General features: G+C 41.9%; 1 protein-coding gene across 1 annotated transcript; it reads right to left on the reverse strand.

Annotated features, from left to right (window-relative positions):
• Positions 1-553: 553 nt before the first annotated feature.
• Positions 554-10,130, reverse strand: LOC121867146. The gene is made up of 2 exons (XM_042366895.1): positions 8,023-10,130; positions 554-805 (listed from the first exon to the last, which is right to left on the reverse strand). The coding sequence occupies exons 1-2, from the start codon at positions 8,488-8,490 to the stop codon at positions 617-619; spliced, it is 657 nt and encodes a 218-aa protein (XP_042222829.1). The 5' UTR covers positions 8,491-10,130; the 3' UTR covers positions 554-616.
• Between the last annotated feature and the right edge of the window lie 10,771 nt (positions 10,131-20,901).

The following is a 20,901-nucleotide window of genomic DNA, read 5'->3' on the forward strand; positions in this document are numbered from 1 at the left end:
ATCAAAGGAGGCTGCACTCGCCCGCCTTCACTTCCTTAGATTACTGCTAGTCTCACCTCTCGTACTCAGGCTGTATCAGGACTCTAATGGCAGTTATACTGTTAGCTGGTAATTAATGAACCAAGTTAAATGTGTGAGATGTTACACTAGTAAGGTTATTCTCGTTCTCGGTAAATGAAACCCTTCAGGTGTTGAGAACATGAAACGGTTCACAGGTCAGAACTTAAACAACAAGTACTGTAGTCGAAACTGTGAGTGTTTAACTGGCGGGTCTGGTTAGTTCGTAGTATCTCTTGCACGCTGTGACAATATGCTTCATAAATAAGTAGTGCCACTCTAAATTTAAGCAAGTTCATTCATTAACGTTTAGCTGGCCATGGAGATTCATTACACCACCAGCTGGCCAGGGAGATTCATTACACCACCAGCTGGCCAGGGAGACTCACTACACCACCAGCTGGCCAGGGAGACTCACTACACCACCAGCAGGCCAGGGAGACTCACTACACCACCAGCTGGCCAGGGAGACTCACTACACCACCAGCTGGCCAGGGAGACTCACTACACCACCAGCTGGCCAGGGAGACTCACTACACCACCAGCTGGCCAGGGAGACTCACCGCCCTACAGCGTGAGAGGAGACAGACTTGTGGGACTTGGCCAGGGCGTCGAGCTTGACATCGAGGTGGTCGGTGGCCTCAGCGATGTCCTGTTGCTGCTTCAGGAATGTCTTAAGCTTCTCCTCCAGCTTCTCGCTCCGCTGCTCGAGGTGGTTTACATCGGACTGCAGCTGGTCGAGGCGTACCTGTAATGTTGGTGCAGCTGTGATGTTCATATTGTAAACTGAGAGGTGTTTCATCAGTGCCCCTACAGATGTAAAGAACAAGTAAAATATGTTGGAAATGTGAAAAAAAATGGGAGAACTGAAGAGGAACGTTAAATGTGCAGGACCTCACATGAAAATAGGAAAACATGAGACGACCTCGTGGAATTAGGCGAGAGTAATCGAACTTCAGGTGGAAATTTTCAAATAGTTTCAGGGGAAAATAACCCAAGACTAAACCTGATAATGAATCTCTCACTATTTATTTTATAATGTGGTAACAACTTGTTCTGTGTTACTCATTATTTCGTTTGCCGACATAACAACGTTGTATATACATTATTTTAGGTTAGGTTAATAATGATACTATTTATTTATAATTTGTAATAGTTTATTGGTTTACTTAACGTAATTTAGATATTGGTTGGATATGTTGTGTGTGTGTGTGTGTGTGTGTGTGTGAGTGCGTGTGTGTGTGTGTGTGTATTCGCGTGTCTGTGTGTATATTTTCAGCCTTGCTGCTGCCATGCTCTTTCAATAAACCTTTAATAATTACTAATTATTATTATCATTATTACAGACACTCAGACGGACGGACAGAAACTTAGACAGACGGACAGACACTCAGATGTACGGACAGACACTGACGGACGGACAGAACCATACAAGATACGTCTGTTTTCTTTAAATTGACAACCAAATGGCATACACCGTCTACACATCATATAATATTGGCACCAGCAGTGTTATACCTTATGCACCACACAGGTGAGGGTGAACCAAGTTGTCAACAGGACGCCGCCCGAGATAATAATGAATCATATCGTTAATCACACGCACAGGGGAACGATGGCCCACACAGACAGGACGTCGATCAATAACTATTTCCTGAATGCTGGAGAGATAGTGACCGGGTAGGAAGAATATGTTTATTGTATCACGTGAAAAGTTTTATGTTTCTTCTTTATCCAATGCTATAATATTACGTTTGTTGTACAGTGAAAGATAAGAAGTTTTATTATTTCCTCTTTTTGCGTAAAGTTTTCAGGCTGTAGCGCTAGAAAAGGTTGGGTTGTCTCTGTAGTCCGTGTCATTGTAACGTTATGCCGATAAAAAAATATTCACCATTAAGGTTTTTAACTTGAAGGGAATATACTTCGAATCGGGTGCAGGATGCTGTACCGCCCTCCCTCCACCCGGCCACCGCCTTGGTTCACGGCCACAATGTATTGACCTCTCATCTGGTAACTGTGTTGTGGGGTGCAGGTGTAGGATAACTCCACCAGATGCCGAGCTTGCGTGATGTTTTCCTCTCCCCTCCCCTCCCCTTACCACACCCAAACCCCCTTGACCCTTTCCACCATCTTTGATGAACCCCCATGACCCTCCCCCGTGTCACCACTACCCATCCACCTCCCCTTGGCGCCACTCCCCCGCCCCCCCCCCTTTAGACCTGGATGTCGACCACTCATGAGGTCACGGGATTATCTATTGTATCGTGAATCTTCCAAACGAATTTTAACCAAACACAAAATATTAACTTTTTATGAGATGTAAACATTAATATTACGTTATATATATATATATATATATATATATATATATATATATATATATAAATATATAGACGGGAATCTAACCCTGGACATCTGCGTGCGTGTTAGTGTAAATGAGAGCGACCTCATATGTGCATACATGTGTACCTCTAATTAGACAGCTTATACTGTCGTTGACTACACGCAGTCAACGGTCAACACTCAGGCTCATGGGGACACCTGTAGCTCCTCCCATACACGATCACAAACAAGCTGTCACGTTTTACTCCTGTAAACACGAGAGGCTTATGACTTATGACACGCTACATTTTATGTGTCAAGAGAGCTATACACAGTGGTCTACTACTAATAATAATGGTCGCCCCTCGTGTACAAGGATGGCCGGCCCTAGGGCCAACAAGACGTGAATTTGTTTAACGTGTAGAAGCTGTCACCAAAACAACAACCACACTCTGAGTTAACGAGCTGCATCACACACACACACACACACGGGTCAGGACAAAAGCACCAACCAAGAATGATAAAGATTGTGAAGAAATACAACTTTGAATGAACAAATGTGAAAGAAAGAAATTAGGAAAAAATGCAATTGTGAAAGTAAATGAGTGTGAAAGATTATACATGATGAGCGTGTATACAATACCAAGTGCCATGAGAGAGGTGGCACGCTTGGGACACGGGTGTAAGTTGAAGGCCAAGTCAGGTCAAGTGACTCTCCCAGACTCATTACGTTAGTCTTGTCAGTGTCAGGTGTAATGGGCCTTCACTAACCTAGCGAAAGTTTGGAATTACAAGTGCGGATAGATACTGTTAAGTCACTGATTAATTTTCACTTGTAACAGAGGAAGATATTGCCACCGTCAAACTATTGGATGTATGGTAAACTAAAGAATTTGGGATACAACTTTTATTAACATGGCAAACTACTAAATGATTTGTGATGTGAAGTTCGACTGGTTACATTAGTCATATCCTGTACTAAGGGTCTCTGATTAACTCCTAGGGTATCCCCAGTCCACCCAGCTGTGAATGGGTGCATGATTATACACTTGGGGAATTAAAGATGATCAAATGCAGTTCTGATTGAGGTGTAATCCACAGTCACTAATGGACAGACGGAACTATAAAACCCATTTTTATTTTTATTTATTTTGTATTTGTTAACTGAATGGAGTACGATTTTGTTTAGCCTAGTGCAAACTTCTTGATGATTTGACCTTAATTCTCTCATGATGTACGAGCCTCTTGTTAACCTGTCATAAAAAACGAGCTTCTTGATTTAACCCAACCCTAACACGAGCAGGGAGACCGAACCAACACACTCACTCGTCTGTTACAGGTTATATATCTGGATGACGACGACAGTGCCCACGAGGACGACGACAGTGCCCACGAGGACGACGACAGTGCCCACGAGGACGACGACAGTGCCCACGAGGACGACGACGACAACAACAACAACCCCCCTTCCAAAACAGATGAGGTAAGCAAGTAGTTCACCTCCTCGTTGTTGTGTAATATTCTCCCTAAGTACATTGCAAGACCAGATATTACATCAATTAAAGAACAAATCACAAGATGGATACCAATTAATAAACACAAGTCACTAAGGTATATTTTCTTATAACTAAATGAATAGGAAGACTTTATGCGTCCAAATTTGAAGCCGGAAATATATTCATTGAGTTTAGAAAAAGTTTAATGGCATAATTATTCAAATTGGGGAATAACCTGCACGGGGGTGAGGTCTCTAATTTCATCTATTATACTCTGGCTATGAGGATCGATAAGAAAAACTGATAAATAACAAGGAAAGGAGAGAGAGAGAGAGAAAGAGAGAGCAACTCGACCAGCGGTGTCTAACCCCAGACTTGAAGACTCGCGTGACAACCACCGGAAAAAGAAAAATCGCGCGGAAAATATCAGCTGTAGATTTTGACATAAGAATAATTATTACTCAATTAAAATACGAATTCAAAGAGAAAAGAGTGCAGTGGAATTTATAAAAGATTTTAGAGTCGAAATAATAAAAGAGAGGTTAGAGTTTCGTGTAGTGAGCTGAACATTATGAGATTGGACGGTAGGACGGAAGTAAAAAAAAATTGTGGGGATTAGAATATTTTGAAATGTCAGAGAGAGAGAGAGAGAGAGAGAGAGAGAGAGAGAGAGAGAGAGAGAGAGAGAGAGAGAGAGAGAGATATTCGCCAATTTCATTATTTTCGGAAAAGAATAATGATACAGTATTGATGTGTTTACAGATACAGTCACATGGAAGCACGCACACAGCTGCATTGCATACGTTCACACACACACACACACACACACACACACACACACACACACACACACACACACACACACACACACACACACACACACACACACACACACACACACACGTTCATACACAAAACACAAACTCATAAACATACATATTTACATAAATGGTGTTATGGATGTACATTTTCAGTTTCTGTATAAGACATACATACATACATACATACATCCATACATACATACATACATACAAACATACATACATACATACATACATACATACATACATGTGCACAAAGGAAAACAAGAATAAACACAAACAAGAATAAAGATAAACACGAAGACACACATGAACTGTTTACTTCAACAGTAGTTTTTCTTTTGAAACTAAAACTTGACCAAACAACAGTGGCAGGTCGAGTAGATTCGGTGTCTTGTTGAGATTACATATAGAAGAAAAAAAAGAAACAAGAAATTATTGAACCTTGAAGGGAGAGGAGTCGAAAAACAAAATGTGTGAGAGAGAGAGAGAGAGAGAGAGAGAGAGAGAGAGAGAGAGAGAGAGAGAGAGATAACATGGCGAGAATTACAAGACCTTAGTAGGCTATCTATCTCCCCCTAACAACATACGCTAAGAAACTGTGAAGTAAATAAAAATAAAAAGGCACAAAAATACTGAGAACCAACACAGAGAGAGAGTGCGGTGTTCTTTTAATCTGGAAGCGGTGTACAAATAACAAACCCTGTGTTAGTTAGTGGGTGTAGGAGGGAGTAACTTATAATAAATGGGTAAAAACTGGTATAAATTTCTTAGTCTTGATTTCATCGTTAAACTTGGCCAAATAAATTGTATATGGGTAAACCGAAACCAAACGTGGCTTATTATTCTCAAAATTAAAACAAATAAGATATTAATGTTATTTTAATTGGAAGCAAGAATTTCTATAAAAGTTGATAAAATAATTAATCAAAATATTTAATAGTACAAACATACACGTACACACTGATGTGCGTGTTAATGTTTATTATCAAAGGTAAATTTTGTATTTACATTAATTTGTCGTCTCACCATAACAAGTTTACAGCTGATGTTATCAAAATATTGACTCGACCATAACCCGATGATTCTCTATAATTATCCTTTATTTTTTCTTAATTTTATCTGATGGTGGAGGTTATTTTTAACTTCAATTATATTTTCCACTAGCTGGGTCACTATAGGTTGGCCGGGTTTCTTTTTAAGAAGTAATGTTAACCAGAATGGGTGTAACCACCACCTCCACCACGTTCAACTTTTAGGTGGGGCTCATCTCCCAATTTAGGCAAACGTCAACATTCGGGACTATTTTCATAAATATGCCTTATATACAGTAAGCCCTCTAAAAATTCGTGGGCATGCATAGCAAAAAACAGATGTGTTTTTAATGAGGAAGTTCCATTTTGGGGGGTTAGGGGTCAACCACTGGGACCAATCCCCTAAAAACTACAGTTCTGGGGTGTTAGCTCATCTACGGGTCAAATTTCAACTCTCGATCTACTAATCTGTAGTCGTGTATTATGAAAATCCACAGAATCAAATAAATAAAATCTGTGCTTTATATATTGGGTATTTTTTTCATACCTTAAGAGAGACTTTCCAACCCCCGAGTAAATCCTGCACACCCAACACAGGAACTATTGAATTGTTTCTCTGACAACAAAACTGACAGCACATTACCTTGCAAAGACTTCCTGGAAATAAAAGGGAAACTGACGCTATTTAGTGTAGGGTTGAACTACATTTAATATTGAATAAGTTAAATAAAAAAAAATAAAAGCCCCTCCAGTTCAACCTTGAAATAATAAATACATTTACTATAAACAGATATAACTGAGGCGAGTAACATGTACAACAAACCAACAGTCAATAAAGTCTGATAAATGTTACAACTCAAGTCACCAGAAACTCCTAAAAAACGATCAAGAAAGTTTGATATAAAAATACAAGGAAATATTTAAAATATTGGACTCTTTAAAGCACTGACGAAAAAAATACTTCAAAATTGATCGCAGTTTACATGAACACGATTCGACGAGGAAGACAAAATAAATCAATATATCCATCAAGACGAACTAATCCCTCTGATGAGAAACTGTCACACTATGGCTGTAAGGCAAAGTGTTGGTACCTGTGTGAGAAAAAGGAAATCACTGTATAAAATTTAAGAGAATTATGCAAATTTCTACAAGACTCAAGACGAAGATAGGAAGAAATAAAAGAGGAATCGTTGTAGGAGTCTTGCGTATAAAGACTGCTATATAACACGTACGGACACTATATAACACGTACAGACACGATATAACACGTACGGACACTATATAGCACGTACAGACACTATATAACACGTACAGACACGATATAGCACGTACGGACACTATATAACACGTACAGACACAATATAAAACGTAAAAACACACTATAACACGTACAGACACACTATAACACGTACAGACGCACTATAACACGTACAGACACTATATAACACGTACGGACACAATATAACACGTACAGACACAATATAACACGTACAGACACGATATAAAACGTAAAAACACACTATAACACGTAGACACAATATAAAACGTAAAAACACACTATAACACGTACAGACACACTATAACACGTACAGACACAATATAACACGTACAGACACAATATAACACGTACAGACACAATATAACACGTACAGACACACTATAACACGTACAGACGCACTATAACACGTACAGACACTATATAACACGTAAAGACACGATATAACACGTACAGACACGATATAACACGTACAGACACAATATAACACGTACAGACACATTATAACACGTACAGAGGCACTATAACACGTAGGGACAGCAGAGGAAAACGAGTGGTTGAGATCAAAGAGGAAGAAAACATAACAGCAGTGGTGGGGACGTGGTAAAGAAGGACGTATGAACATTATACATCAAGGAAATCACCGGGTGGATCCTTAGAAGACAAGGCAACACGAAGGAAAGACCAAATACCAAATGATTTGATGGAAACAGGAAATTTAGAGGTGTTGTGGTGGCAGGAATGACTTCAGACTGTGGAGGTTGATGTGGTAATTACCCTGGAGTGGGCTTGCTATTGACTGGTAATGATAATAATGTAGGTTAATAATCAGAGATAGCTCGAAGATGATCTATACCTTAACTAACTTGATCTAAACTAAGCCTAACCTAACCTAAACCTAACTATCCTAACGCTAATCTAACCTAACTTAACCCTCCCAGGTAGCATTAATGTGGTTAATCTTCTGGTGAGTTACGAAGTTGTAATCAAAGTTAGAAAGATAATTGACTGACCTGAAGACGTTGTGTTTTAGTGTAGTGTGCGGTAGTAGGTGGCGCTGGTGACTGGTTTTTCTCTCTGCTTCTCTGACCTTCAAATAATACGTCAACAATCGATGACGTCATTGATACAGGCTCTTCATGTGCCCGCACAGGTAGTGGGGATCCCGCTTTACTTGGTGGCACGGGTAATGGGGACATCATGTTAGCTGGAAGAACAGATAACTGGGACGTGGAATTAACTGGTGCCACAGGTATTGGGGTTAACGTTTTAGCTGTAGTTACAGATGATGAAAATGACTTTGCTACCAACACAGGTAGTGGAGAGAACGATTTCGTTGCCCGAACAGATGATGAGGACAACGTTTTACCAGCAGGAACAGGTAAAAGTGACCCAGTATGGTCCTGTACCACGGGGGACCCTGACGTCACAGGCAGTGGGAGGTGCAGGTCAGATGAGGGGTGGATCCTGGCGCCCGGCATCTTTCTTCACAACTCTTTTCTCAATTTCTAAACGAAACAATTTAGTGTCCAAATTTCTTTCTTGGGTTTACAAACTCCTTTTTGAATTGTGTCTTCCTGTTTCCTAATCAGTTTTTATTATTTCGTTTTCTAAGTCATTTTCATTTTCTTCTGGAGTTATTTACTCAATTTGTGTTCTCATGCGTCCCAAAAAGCTAAGTTTACGAAACGATTATCCGCTCTGCCTCAAAAAGTTTTCGAGTGAGTTAAAAATGTTTTCTTGGGTCTATATTAATGCTCATCTATGTCTTGAAACTTTGTCTTCTGTGTAAAGATAACTTTCTCCTGTACCTACACTGACTGTCTCTTTACATCAAACACAAGTTTTTTTTTGTCTCCACAAATTATTTTTACTCGACAAAAAATTTCCTTTCGTGTATAGAAGACTTATTAACGAGTCCAGACAGAATGCATGTTCCTTTGTGTATCTTGTATAATTAAATTTGTTCACATTAAAATAGTATTTTTTTAATCTATTATATAATAAATAATACAAAGGCACTGAAGGTATAAGTGGGTGGCAGTACTATGGGTGTGGGTGGGTAACAGTCTACAGATGTGGGTGGATGACAGTACTATGGGCGAGGGTGGGCGGCACAGTACTATGGGTGTGGATAGATGGGAATACTACAGGTAGAGATAGGTAGAAGGTGGGGGGGGGGGCACTGTTCCCACACCTGAGTCCGCCTCTGGTTGAATATTGATCGTAATCATTACCCCACAAACCTTCAGGGAGTGGTTTAGCAAGACACCGTGTGTTTCACTGGGAATATCGCGCTCGGCCTCACAAACAGGCGAATGGATCTTTTTCTCACGCCTCAACCACCAAACATCACAAAACACAACACATCACGGTTTCTGGCTTTCGTGACATACAACTGTTAAAATCACGTTCCATTTCACTCACATAGAAAACTTAACTCAATGGGCGAGCTTGATTCACGTCTCTATATTCTGTTTCTGGGAAATTTGCTAAGCATTGAAGATAGCGAAGTATAGTATTGTACTGCTCACACCGACAAGTAGTTGAGTACTGGTATGGTAAGTACAGTAGAGTGATTCCTGGCTCTCAATATGTGAGCGCGTGAGGGTATGTGGAGCAGATGGGGCACTTGGGAACAGTAATGGTCAAGAAGTGGCACACGCGGGACCTGGTAGTTGAGGACTGTGTGAGACGCATGCGATCAGTGCTTCGTTTTCTGTCACACAATTGGTCGCTTCCTCCGTTTTCTAACCTTACAAAAAAGAAAAAAGAAATCAGCACTGTCTAAAGAATCAATTATCGGTCGGCGCCATTCCTCTTGGTTTAGATAAATCAATATTGTCAGTAATGAAGAAGAATGAGCAGTTCTTTATTTTTTATTCACAATTTCTTGAAAATACGGAAGAAAACAACTCAATTTCCTTTCCTTCAGGTTTTACTCAACTAATCGATTCCTCGGTATTCAAACTGATTATTTTTACCTTTTGATTTATTCTTATGTACTCAATTTATTTTCTGTCCTCTGGTAGAATCAGTCACAGCAGTAACACAGCAGCGGTAACTTAGCACTATTATGATACGAGAGACCAGCACAGGAGGAGGAACAGCACAGCAGCAGGACCAGGGGCGTCACAGCAGCAGGACCAGGGACGTCACAGCAGCAGGACCAGGGGCGTCACAGCAGCAGGACCAGGGGCGGCACAGAAGCAGGACCAGGGGCGTCACAGCAGCAGGACCAGGGGCGGCACAGAAGCAGGACCAGGGACGTCACAGCAGCAGGACCAGGGACATCACAGCAGCAGGACCAGGGGCGTCACAGCAGCGTGGACTGAAACGTCTCGGAAGAATGAATCGAAACATCAGCACAGGAAAACAAAGAGAGTGGGAACATGTCCGTAACAGAGCAAGAGTGTGAACACGTGCAGCACAGTACAGCAGTAAGAGAACAAAGTAGCAGCTGAAGCAATGTATTGGACGACTTAAAAGATTGACCTTTCTATCCACACACACACACACACACACACACACACACACACACACACACACCTCATGGTTCAGAAGAATAAAATTATGAAAAAAATATATATATAAAAATTCGACTGAGGTAATTTTCCTTGATATTTTTCACGGTATGTGTAAGAAATAATAACACTGGTGGATAATAAATTATCCTGCAGACGCGCCTGTCAGATCACCCAAACACCGATTATAATTTATAATGTCGCAGTGGACCAACACGACGGTACAGAAGTATGACACTGACAAGAGTATCCGTGATCCAGTGCCAGGGAGTGCCAGGTGAGGTGATCTCCGGCGACCACAAGTGCCAAGCCGGGTGTGTGTGTGTGGTGTTGTGGCTACACGTGGACCTCACCTCACGCGCCTGCAACCAACTGCACGCGCAGCCGGGGAGGAGGAGTATACTGTACAGTAAGTCGCAAGGGGAGAGACGAGCGAGCGTTGACCGGGTAGGGGAACGACCCGGAAAAGAGACGAAGTTCACGACGGAGGGAGAGGTAGTGGTGAGGCAGGAGGTGGTGATGGAGGGAGGAGGTAGTGGTGAGGCAGGAGGTGGTGATGGAGGGAGGAGGTAGTGGTGAGGCAGGAGGTGGTGACGGAGGGAGAGGTAGTGGTGAGGCAGGAGGTGGTGATGGAGGGAGGAGGTAGTGGTGAAGGGTGTGGAGGGAGGAAGAGGTGGTGGTGAAAGGTATGGAGGAGGGAGGAGTTTGGTGATGATGGAGGGGAAGGTGGTGATGTAGGTGGTGATGGTGAGAGGGGAGGCGGTCAAGGACAGGTGGGGGTGGTGAAGGACGAGGTGATTGCGTGGGTCAGTAAGTAGGTGGCTGGTGTCGCTCAGGTTCACACATGCCTCGATAATGGTGTTCGACCATGGGAACTACAGCTGTGAGGGGTGAGGAGTGAGGCAGTGGTTAGGAAGGGTGGATATGAGGGGTGAGGAGGTGGATCTGAGAGGTGAGGGGCGGATATGAGGGGTGAGGGATGGATATGAGGGGTTGGGGGATATGAAAGAGTGTGTGTGAAAGAAGGAGCGTATGAGAGCATATAATAAGTGTGTTGGAGCGTATACGGAGCGCGTCAGGAGCGCGCAGGTCAAGAAAGAGTCTGGGGGGGGAGGGGGGTAGAAGTGAACAAGGAGGCGGCAGCGTGTCACTAAGTGCCGGAAGGGCGACAGCCACCTCTAGTATTGAGCGCTGGAGCCACACCCTGGTCCTCCACACCCTGTGACATGACCTGGACGACAAGGGGAGAAATGGGGAATAGAAAGAAAGTGAAGAGGAAAGTAAGAGAAGGGTGAGAGAGGGTAAAGAAGGAAGGAAGAAGAGGTTGAGTCGTGATATTCAGTTTACAAGTTGAGGTAGATGACTCTCTAGGCACCAAGAGGGGTGATATTAAGTAACATTCAACAGTCGTGTCTTCTCTCTTTTGTTTACTAAACCTTTGATACATTAACTCATATTTTCATGTAAATTTGTAATCAAAACATAAACGTCACATTGTGTTTACATTCTCTGAACTGAGTGATATTAACGTGGGTTATATTTTTAGAATGATTCGTATATATTGTGGGCTGTGTTTTGTCCTTTTAAGGTTTGTGTATTGATGTTATCTATTGGTCTTTAACTAAGTAGTTTTGCAACAACCATTGTACTCTCTCTATCCTTCCCTATAGTTCTTACTCTGTTCCTTTATCAGGGAAGTTAACCAATGTCCAGCTCAGACACGTGATTCATTCTCTGCTGCCAACTATCAACACATAACTCTCACCTCAATGATCTCTTGAGTCATGGAATCTATCAGAAACAAACAATTACTGAGACACCTTCAAGGGCAATGTGGTTTCCGTTTCAGACAATCTACTGCACACGTTCTATCTGACCTGACCTCACTATACACTCACTCTCTTAACTGAAAATCATAACTTTACTCTCGAAAAGTTGGTCAAATCTTATCTTGTAGCTCTTGATATTTATAGAGGTTTTGATAAAGTATGATGGTTTCCAACTCTTCTTGACAACCTTTCACGTAATTATTTTGGTCTCTCCCTGCATCTCCTACTGGAGTGCCTCAAGGTTTCGTTCTTGTTCCTACGCTGTTGTACTCCCCATCAGGGGCCTCTTCTCCATAACATCCAATAGTACATCCTTTCCCCGAAGACATTAACCTACAGGTCTACTCAAACCTTTAATCTGCCACTCCAGTGTCCACACAGTTTATCCTTGCAGTAAATCGCTGAAACACTACAGCTGCACCGAACACAGACCTGAAGTTTATCGCTCAATGGGTCGTAAAGAATCTGGTTATGTTCAGCGTCACTTAGATAAAACTCTCAATGTCTCACCATTCATTGACACCCTCATCATGCCGGCCATCAATGTTAATATCGTTGATCTTATTATAACCAAAACCTCTCTTGAGTCCGTTTTCGGGATCATTCGTACTTCCACACAACTTTCTCTTAGTGCTACCCATGTCCGGCCCCCACCTGAAATAATGTACGCAGAGTGACGCACCACCACAGTCTTGTTTTTTTTATGATTATTCTAAATTTAAACTCAAAGCATTCACCTCATCAACGATCAGTCCTTCACTTCCTCATTACCTCTCCCCCATGGCGTGCCCTCAGTCTCTTTTATTACGGCTACGTCAGAGGAACAATACAGTCCATTAACTCACTCTCCCTAGTTTTAATCCCACACATTACTCTTTACTTTACCACCTACACTGTGTGCCGGGTTCATCCAGAAAACTTTGTCATTCATCAGGTTCATCCACACATTTCCCGACTATGTAACTCTCTTCAATATTTTTTCACTTCCTTTTGCCCATTTACATCAGAGGGTTACTGTTCCGCCATAATTATTTACGTCACGGGTAACTCAGACCACCGCCATGTTTGACAGACTAACTCCATAATACTGACTGTGTCCTGAGAGAGCAGATATATGTGATCATAAACATAGCTTCAAGGAACAAGAGCCATTATTCAGCTGGGGAGGAATTTGTTCTCAGAAGGACAGATTTTCCATATATTACCATGTATTTATATTTCGTCTGAACGTAATTTCCATGATATAAAAGTATTATATTTAGCGGGTGTGACACTATCTTGTTGATGAAGTATTGTCTGAACTATTATAATTCCACGGATGATAATTACGGTAACAATATTTCTACACAGAAGCGTCATTTAATGTTTACAAAAAACTTGTTGTCCTACACATGCACACAAATACCGTCATGCAAACGCGTATGCACACACACACACACACACACACACACACACACACACAGTAGACGGGAATTAGACACTGAAAGAGGGAAGGGGGAAGGGGGAAGGAAGAAGAAACAATGGTATATAAAAGGTAATGGATGACAATGATAAAAAACGGAAGGAAAGAAAGAAAAAGAAAAAAATAGAAGGAAAAAACAGACTATAAAGAAGATATAAAAGAATTAAAGAAAGATATACAAAAAAGAGAAAGTGAGAAAAATAAGAAAGAGAGATAGCAAACTAAGAAGAGGAAAAACAAAGAAATAACAATGAGAATAAGAAGGAAATACATAAACAAAAAAACAATAAAAGATGAAGGGATAAAGGGGAGAGAGATAAAGAGAGAGAGAGAGAGAGAGAGAGAGAGAGAGAGAGAGAGAGATAATTATCATCTTTTAAGACGATCAGTCAAGATGGTTAAACACAAAATCAATGCGAAGAAAGTGAAGTGATGAGGTCAGGTGGTGGAGGTGGTGGTGGTGGAGGTCAGGTGGTGGTGGAGGTCAGGTGGTGGAGGTCAGGTGGAGGATGTCAAGTGGTGGAGGTCAGGTGGTGGAGGTCAGGTGGTGGAGGTCAGGTGGTGGTGGAGGTCAGGTGGTGGTGGAGGTCAGGTTGTGGAGGTTAGATATTTAGATTAAACAGTGGGAGTTAAGTGGGGGGTGTGGGGTGGGTACGTGGGGAGTCAGGTAGAGGGTGTGGGGAGTAAAGTGGGGTGGGTACGTGGGAAGTTAAGCGGGAGGGGATTTGGGGTGGGTACGTGGGGAGTTAAGTGGGGTGAGCTGGCAGAATAATCACCGCCCCACATGACACCAATCCACGAGCCTCCACACAGGAAGAGAAATAATTATTCCTCGGAGAATGAAAATATAAATCCAACTTCGGGTGAAACATAAAAATTCCTCAAGGAAAACTAGTCGGGTACTTGCTCACCAGAAGCTTGTCATTAACATGTTAAAAATAGCAGTGAGGGTATATCATGGTCAAGCAAGAAGGGACTCCACCTGTCAGGGCAGTAATTACGTGACTCTCCACAAGAAAATGTGACTCCTAAACTTTTCACTAACTCAATAGCCAGACATGATCTTATTACCTGAGGCAACATTACTCCATAACGCTGAGAAACTCGTGAGGTAATACCTAACATTAAAGAGACGAAGTAGGTGATTGAACACTACGGTATATTTATATTTTGTGCGGTGTTTGCCAGTGTGTTGAAGCTTGATGAAACCGTCAGCCCAAGTGTTGTGAGTACTCTAGTATGAACACTTATGGGGGCACTACATGAGGACGTGTGTGTGTGTCCACGAGTTCACACACAAGCACCTACACCAATACATGAATTACAGCACTGGTGGAAGTGTATGTGATCGTCGTCACTGGTAACATCAACACAGAGACGTAGAACATGTGTACCGCTGTGTGATGGATGGAAGGAGCCACCACTACCCGTGAAGGCTGGTGGTGGTGACGGTCTGGGGTAAGACACAACAATATCTACACAGGACCCCAACAAAGTGATGTGGTTTATTGTGGTAATTACACCCATGGCGGCGCAACAAAGCGACGTGAAGGCGATAGTGTTGGTGTATGGCGGAAAATAGTTTACTTTTGGCGTACAGTCAGTGCCACGCCCACCTTTCCTGACTAAACAACTGATAATTATTACTCTACGAATACTACCAAAGTTACTTCTTGCCAGTGAGCGCTGCCGGGCGTATGAATGTGTTCCCGACGGGTGCAAGCAATTAGGTATACTGGCTCGTGTGATGCAGTCAGCCTCCTGCGCTCACAGGTTTTATCCCCCAGGTCAGGCTCTAGGTCGCTACAGCCACTAATGAATTCAGATGTTCAATCTTCTTATTCGTTATTTCATGCATTGTGGGAACACCAAGGTCTAAATTTTTATATTCTATTTTGTTTACAACACTACACTATATATTGTAACAACCGCGTTAAGTGGTGAGTATGACGTGTCTAGCGTGTTGTTGTTGTGAGTTGCTTTGAGTTAAGGTTCACAAGAATATTCTAAAGTTCATTCGTAGACATTTCTTGGTCACAGGTGATGGCAGAACTCACCTGTGTGTGTGCTTCATTATCATGGGGCAGTTGTTTACAATTCTGGCAGAGGAGGCAAAAATTAGGCTTATTTGCGAATCATTGATAAAAAGATATCGTATTTTGTAAAGTGTGTGTGTGTGTGTGTGTGTGTGTGAGACAGGTGAGGGTGTACAGCTGACTGTCACAGAAGGGGATCAAGGAGGCGTAAATAGTAACAAGCTGTCGTGGTGGTCACGCACAGGTAACTAACGTAACGTTTAACTCGGTGCCACACTCACTGGAGACGAGTCTGAGGCAGCACGGGCGGGTGACAAGACCAAATACTGTACGGAGGTCACAACACGACTTCCTCACTCTGAAATTTCGGATCACCTAAAGATTGACACCCCAGCTTATATTCACCTGACAACAAACTGCCATAACACTAACCTAACCTAACCTAACTTTACTTAACGTCCGAAATATCTTTGCTCTCCCCTTCTCCCCCACAAAAAGATGAGGGAAAGTGGGTAACGGAGTACTGTGGTGTCGGTGTGTGGTGGCAGGTGAGGAGCATTTATTGCTAAGTGTACCATTAGAAGGAAGGTCAGACCAGCAACACTGACATGGGATAATTAACCAGTGTTTATCTTATATCGTATCATCATTATTACGGTGCACGTGACCCAAGGTTAATATGCACACCAGTGGTCCCAAACCTACTGAAGGCTCAGGGCCACAGTTAACATTGTAAACATAGTGGATGACGCCAAAACTTTGGATCTACAATCAAGAAAACAAAAATCTCATATATACTGTACAGTTAATTGTAGTTTTACACGTCTATCTGTTACCAGTTACATACTTGTTTACATTTACTCTTGGACAGGACGTGTGTATTTACCCCAGTGAGAAGGCTGGCTCTCTCTCTGGGCCCTGGGTCCTGTACACGACAATTGTATCAAGTTATTGCATATTTTAATTAATTTCACTCCTACAAGGAATCCCAAATAATTCATAATTTTCTTATGAACCTTTGTGGGCTCCATAATTATTGGGTCAAAGAAAGTTTGCTATACCACCAAAAGTTCACTCGACCAGGTAAAACTTAAGAGACTGGGGGACACGTGAATGGGCAGTTACAGAGGGGTTTGTATAATGTCTGGTAACTGCTGATGCGGGCTTGTTGTTTAAAGATACAGAGTGATGCACGTCACCTCATAGATTGCGTCACGTGTTTGTTTCTTTGACTGTAGTTTGAAATGACTTTAACTTGCATAACGATTTCTTGTGGACAAACACTAATTATAACACCATGTTCTGTTGTGGTGGACGATGGAGAGTCCAGAGCCGAGGTGATGAGTCTCCTTTGTTTCTCCTTCAATTAACAAGAGACGTTATAGCCGACAGCAATTAACAGTATGTACAGCACTCATGTCATTAAAGGTAAGAATCACCTGAAAATTAACCACCCTAACGTTAACCTAACCTGGTAGCGTTACAGTGGTTAATCTAAGTTCTTTATAAATAACTTTGCCATGTCAGCGACTCGTAATTATTCAAGGGGGATGTGTAGGAAAATATACCAGGGCTGATAATGAATTGTTTCTTAACCCTGTGTGTGCGGGGGAGGGGGGAATGAAGTACTGTACTGCCCATCTCCCTAGTGAACTAACCTAACCTATCCTCGGTAGTACTGTACATCTATCTCACCTTAATCCCTTCACTACGATGACATCTATATTAATATTTTATTTGGTTAACGCCAGACGATTTTATTCAGCTGAGACTGGAGCTCGTACACTGGGTATTACTATCAAAACTTCAACAAATCTCTTCTGCTTTGAGACTGTTTATTAATGCAAATATCTCATTCTTCCTTTTCCTGCAAGTCAGCTGAAGGAGAACTTCTTCTTTTTTTTTTACAAGATTGGTCCTACAGCACTTTACAAGGGAAAAAAATCATGGCAACTTTTGAAGCTAGAAAATATCAATAAAAGTCGTTTTTTCACCTGTTAACATTTTATTAAACTACTTTCTCTCTATTTTTCACCGCTGCCTTTTTTCTGCGTTTAGTTCAGTAATCACCATTCTTCAAGCACACATGACTCAAGCACGTTAGTTTGTTATTGGTAGGAATAACAAGAGAGAAGGGAAGAAGAAATAACTACATTAACACCTGTAAGACGGCACAAAATAAGGTAATTAGACAAACAAAAATAAATTTAGGATATATTTGTTCAGGTCAAGGTAGGGCAGGACCGAGAGGGGGTTCTTGTTGGTGCTGTAGCCTATGAGATGTTCTGCTGTTCCCCAAAACACTAATCTTATTTCCAACCTTCTGTAACTTTTTTCTTCCTGTCAAGTACATTAAGAATGTTTGAGATTGTCTTTTATGTAGCAGTCTGCACATGAAGATCAATGCCATAAAATGTACAAGTAAAAAGATTTCCCATTTCATCAGCTCCGCCTGTATGCCAAAAATATTTTGTTCTATGACTCATAAGTAACACTTGAGGCGAAAGCAAAAGAGGTTATTGGCAACATGGCCTCTCGCCGCGGCTCATCCACCATTACATTGATTTGGCTACAAAATTATATATATGAGACAAAGAACGTCACAGTATACACGTGAACAGCACGAGCTTTGTGAATATGGAGCCTGATGTACAGTCAAACACTTGGTTCTTCTGTTTCCAATATCCTTGTGATAATTATATAGTGTATTTCAATCTTAGGAAGAACTGCTAAATGATGACCAGTGTGATGACTAATACACATTTATGACATGGAACTGTGAGGGTGACGTGGTGAGGGTAATGTGGTGAGGGTAATGTGGGGTGAGGATGACGTGGTGAGGGTGACGTGGTGAGGGTGAAGGTGTAGGTTAGGTAACATTATATTATGTACCTGAAGAACGTATTGCCCACCTTGTAAAACCTGACCCACAAACCTAACCTAAGGTAGAGGAACAAGTGCTTCGTGACTCTCCAAATTAAAACTGTATTAGGGTAATGCCACACGCAGAGCTACCACTACCACCCACCTACACCACTACCACCCACCTACACCACTACCACCCACCTACACCACTACCACCCACCTACACCACTACCACCCACCTACACCACTACCACCCACCTACACCACTACCACCCACTTACACCACTACCCACCTACAGTACACCACCACCCACCTACACCACTACCACCCACTTACACCACTACCACACCCAGTACACCACCACCCACCTACACCCACACTACACCACCCACCCACCTACACCACTACCACCCACCTACACCACTACCACCCACACACACCACTACACCCACCCACACACCACTACCACCCACCTACACCACCACCACCCACCTACACCACCACCCACCTACACCACCCACCCACACACCACTACCACCCACCTACCACCCACCTACACACTACCACCCACCTACACCACTACCACCTACACACAGCTACCACCCACTTACACCACTACCCACCTACAGTACACCATCACCCACCTGCACCACCAGACACCCTTTTCCACCACTCACGTCCAAATACCCAAACCATCACCACTTACTCACCACTTACCACGTCAACTAGACTTTAAACCAAAACAGAGAGAGAGAGAGAGAGAGAGAGAGAGAGAGAGAGAGAGAGAGAGAGAGAGAGAGAGAGAGACTCTATCCTCTTGGTACATATACTGTATATACCTATTATTTCTTACTTACACGTGTGGACAGAGACCCTCACATGAGTGCCTCGTAATTCCCCTTCCATTCTAGTGTTGTGAGTGCCTCATTATCACACTTTACGACCTCTTATCGCGAAAGGGTCAAGAGTAATTTTCATAGTTACAGCAAAAAGAAGGATAGCGGACGGTGCGAGGTATTTGACAAGAACAGGGAAGTGAAATGTCCTTGAGGAAAAGTTTTATCTATAGTGCTGTGGTGGTTGAATAGAGACAGTGCTCCCGTTCTATTCTACAAGTTGTCGGTCCGTTCTACAAGTTTTTCAGTGTGGCTAAGTTAGGTTATGATCTGGTGATGACATTGTATGTGTTTCATACAGTAACAGAACCAGTTGTTGTTATTTCGAGTCGATATTGTTTTATAACCTCCAGTGTTGTGAGCTCCTGAGTCAGACAAAGAAAAATAATACTTCCGCGAATAATAAATAAAAATAAGGTTAGTCTAATTTTTTCGTGTTAACTTTATTTTGTTTTTAAATTCCGATGATATTTGCGAGATCCTTTAGGTATCTATAAAGCGTGGGGGCTAGGGGGGGAGAGGGGGTGAACGGTGACGAGAGAAAACGAACAACTAACGAGAGAAAACTGACACAGGGGTACTGGTAACTTCATGAAACTAAATCCAGTTTCAATTATAAATACTGACAACCATATTACGTAATTTCATTGATACATCGATATCATTTAAATGTTAAGTTCAACCGATATTATTGTAAGTCATGGAAAGCAAAGGATTTTGGCAAATTTGTGAACACAGAATATATATATATATATATATATATATATATATATATATATATATATATATATATATATATATATATATATTAAAAACAAGATGTGTCGTCACGACTCATTGTCATGAGTGATGACTATAGTTGCAGCACCACACTGACTCTAATGTACTGTTAATACAGTCATTCGATGAAGTTGTCTTTCGTTGTCTTTCTGTACCTAGCAAAAGAAAGGCTGGTACAGATCCTGGTTAAACTAAGATCACGGTGGGTTAGGAGCCTCGCACTCCCCCACGTACCACAGAGGTCGTGTTTCCCAGACGTGTGTTGACAGCAAGTCTTGTGTTACCACACTCTTACACAATGCTCGGTCAAACTTCAATATGAGGCCATTTTAGTTTAAATTTAAACAGTTTTTAATGATAATAAAGCAGCGATATTTATAAGTTTCCAATAATGCACTTCAATAAAAGATGAAACATGTTTCGTTTTCATAGGCAATTTACTGAAGTACCTTAAGACTCGCGCCTTCCAAACACGACCAAAACTCCAGCTCCTAGGGCT

This window comes from Homarus americanus, unplaced genomic scaffold (genome assembly GCF_018991925.1).
Source record: "Homarus americanus isolate GMGI-L3 unplaced genomic scaffold, GMGI_Hamer_2.0 scaffold6317, whole genome shotgun sequence".
NCBI lineage: Eukaryota > Metazoa > Arthropoda > Malacostraca > Decapoda > Nephropidae > Homarus > Homarus americanus.

Bases quoted from the DNA above. Each gene is read 5' to 3' on its own strand.
- LOC121867146 (XM_042366895.1), bottom strand. From the start codon at position 8,490: ATGCCGGGCGCCAGGATCCACCCCTCATCTGACCTGCACCTCCCACTG. The intron at 806-8,022 runs GTCAGTCAATTA...CCAACATTACAG, and splicing joins CTAAAACACAACGTCTTCAG to GTACGCCTCGACCAGCTGCA.